The sequence below is a fragment of the Arachis duranensis genome, chromosome 1, assembly GCF_000817695.3.
Source record: "Arachis duranensis cultivar V14167 chromosome 1, aradu.V14167.gnm2.J7QH, whole genome shotgun sequence".
In the NCBI taxonomy this organism is placed as follows: domain Eukaryota; kingdom Viridiplantae; phylum Streptophyta; class Magnoliopsida; order Fabales; family Fabaceae; genus Arachis; species Arachis duranensis.
The window spans coordinates 33,101,426-33,104,363 of NC_029772.3; the positions used below are offsets into that span (position 1 = coordinate 33,101,426).

The 2,938-nt window shown below is 31.7% G+C and overlaps 1 protein-coding gene across 1 annotated transcript; it reads right to left on the reverse strand.

The window, feature by feature from the left end:
• Positions 1-1,350: 1,350 nt before the first annotated feature.
• LOC110275246 (UDP-glycosyltransferase 84B2-like) lies at positions 1,351-2,718 on the reverse strand. The gene has a single exon (XM_021130951.1). The coding sequence runs from the start codon at positions 2,716-2,718 to the stop codon at positions 1,351-1,353; it is 1,368 nt and encodes a 455-aa protein (XP_020986610.1).
• Between the last annotated feature and the right edge of the window lie 220 nt (positions 2,719-2,938).

The following is a 2,938-nucleotide window of genomic DNA, read 5'->3' on the forward strand; positions in this document are numbered from 1 at the left end:
TTTTTATTCTTGACCTAAATTGAGAATTTGGATAATTTTAAGTTATTAACTTAAAGTTATTAATATTTAAGTTAATTGATAATTTAGAGTTATTAGTTAATTTTATTTTTGTTAACGTTAATTTTTTATTAAATTCAATGAATAAATTGGTTACGACTTGTAAATTATATTTAATTAAACTTAATTAACTTTCTTAATTTATAAATGTTGACGAATTGAGTTTATTATTTGTAATTATCATATTGTGTTTAGTAAAAAGATAGTGATATTTATCTCTCAACTCTTGTCAACATCATTTAGAACTTGAATTTATTCTTTTTCTATTTTTTTTGGTTGTCCACGATTTTCTTTAATTTGAAGATTAAAGACTAATTTGTCATGGATCTGAGTTTTATTTAAGGATCTGCGCCATTAGTCAATGGGTTATTGTATGTCCAAGATGGGATTCAAATTTCTAATACTTATTTAAACGGACGAATAAATTGATCACTTGACCAATCTAAATTGGTTTCTTAATTAATTACTTTAATTACTCTTAATTTATTTTTTTGTCATTAAGATATTACGTGACATTTTAATTTCTTACTATTTAGATTCTCATTAATTGCAATTAAATCCGTAAATCTTCCATAATCAATGATTATGTATTATATTGTGATTCCAAAGGAGGTTGACCCCAGAAATAAAACTTTTAGTTATTATTTTAAATTGTGATATCATTTAAGCTCAACTTTAATAGTATTAAATTCTAGAACTATCTACATTGAACTTAAAACTTTTCAATCTTAAAATTTATAAACTTTAGCCTCATCAACCATCAAGTGACAGTAAAGAATAACCAAGAACCAAAAGAATATCAAAAGTATATCATAACACACATGGATCCATGTATATTTTGACTTTTGTTTTAGTTATATTATAATCATATAGTTCAAGATCCTCCACTCAATAATTAGAAATAATTTTTGAATTGATTATAGAATGCAAAACTAATGCTTAATTCCAAACGACTAACTAGGACCAATTTTTTTATATTAAAAAAAAAAGAAGAAGTAGCAGCTAGCTTCACAAGAAATGCTAATATGTGCACCAATTTTTAACTAAAATTTTGTAGAATAAGGGTGTACAAATTGTTCCATTTATTCATTTTTTTTTTACTTTTATTTCATTATTCATGCAATTGTACAAATGCTTCTCATGCCTATATATAACACCTACCAATACTGAAATACCATTATTTAACTTTATTTTAGTACAAGGTTGTTATTTATATCTAAAAAGACTAATATCACCAAATGGAACAACGTTTCAACATCACAACCAGCTTAATTAATTCAATAATTGTGGGTTTCATTTCATAATTTCATTGATAAACTGGCCTATGTTGTTGTCAGCACTACCTCCTTCTTGTGATGCCTTTCTTGCCAACTTTTTCATCTCTAATGCGTTATTCTTTATCTTTCTAGCATTGGGCCCATCCGTGACTTCCCAAATGCACCTTTCAAACTCTTCAGCACTAACAACACAATCTTCCCCACACTTGATTCTAACCCCATTTCCAAATACATTAGTTATAAGCATAGCATTTGTAGGATGGTCAGAAAAATATGGAAGACAAACAACTGGCACCCCAGCAACGATAGTCTCCATAATGGAGCTAAACCCACCATGACTCACAAAGCATGCCACAGAAGGATGCCTCAAAACCCTCTCTTGATTGCACCATTTCACCACCAAACCCATTCCTTTTGTGTCTTGTAGAAACTCAGGTGGTAATTCTTCAACACAATCTTTCTTGGATGGGTTAAGCACCCACAAGAATGGTTTGTTGATGTTCTTCAAAGCCATAGCTAAGTTATGTATTTCTTTCTTGGACAACACAACCAAGCTTCCAAATGACACATATATAACAGAGGTAGATGGCTTATTATCTAGCCATTCTATGCAGGAATCTTCAGCATACCACATATGCACGTTATTAACATTATCATCATTAGTTTCCTTTTTTCCCAACAAAAATGGTGAAACAAGTGGCCCGATCGTGTAAAAAGGGGTTAGCGAAGCTATGGACTTCACTACCTCTTCCTCGATCTCATAAATAGAGATCCCTATGACCCATTTCACCTTGTCAAATGATTTGAATAAATCTATCAAAACTTTTCTCAATATTTCAGGGGTATTAGGAAGCATAAAGGAATGAACATCTCTGACCTCAAAACTTGTTGGCAATCCTGGTATGCGCACATTCTCATTAAGGTCCTCCACGGGGAACACATTAATGCCCTTGAAGTAGCGATAACAAATGGAAAACACGGAAGAAGATCCAATCCAAAGTAGCGCACAAGGAATTCCATGCTCAACACCAATATTTGTAGCCCAGTGGAAGACTCCACTGATAATCATACAAGAATATTCTCGAGTTTTAGTGAGAGTAGAGATGAGGCTAGATAAATTCTTGGAGCCTTTTGTTTCAAGAGAATTGATTACTTCCTCTCGATCGATACGATCATTATCAAGGCTAAGGCCATCAGAAAAAAACTCAAAGCTGATGTTTGAACTTTGTGAATTTGGGATTCTTAGGATGTTGTCACGTGCTTCTTCTGTGGTGACAATGGTAACATGATGAACGCCCTTTGAAATAAGGCGCTTGGCAACTTTCAAAACAACCATGATATGGCTTGGTAAGGCTAATGAAAGCACAATAACATTCATTCCCATGTCTTATGTTGGAAATTTCTCTTTGTAACTTGAAGGTGTTATTATCTAGCGATGGTGTTTGGGCAATGGAGTAATATATAAACAAGAAAATGGTCATTCGAAAATGGAAAAGTATAGGTTATCAACATATTATCTGCCAACTTCTGCCAACTCTTATTTATATTTGTGTTTCATGGAAGTGTGTTCATAGATGTGTCTAATAATTAATATATTTTAAATA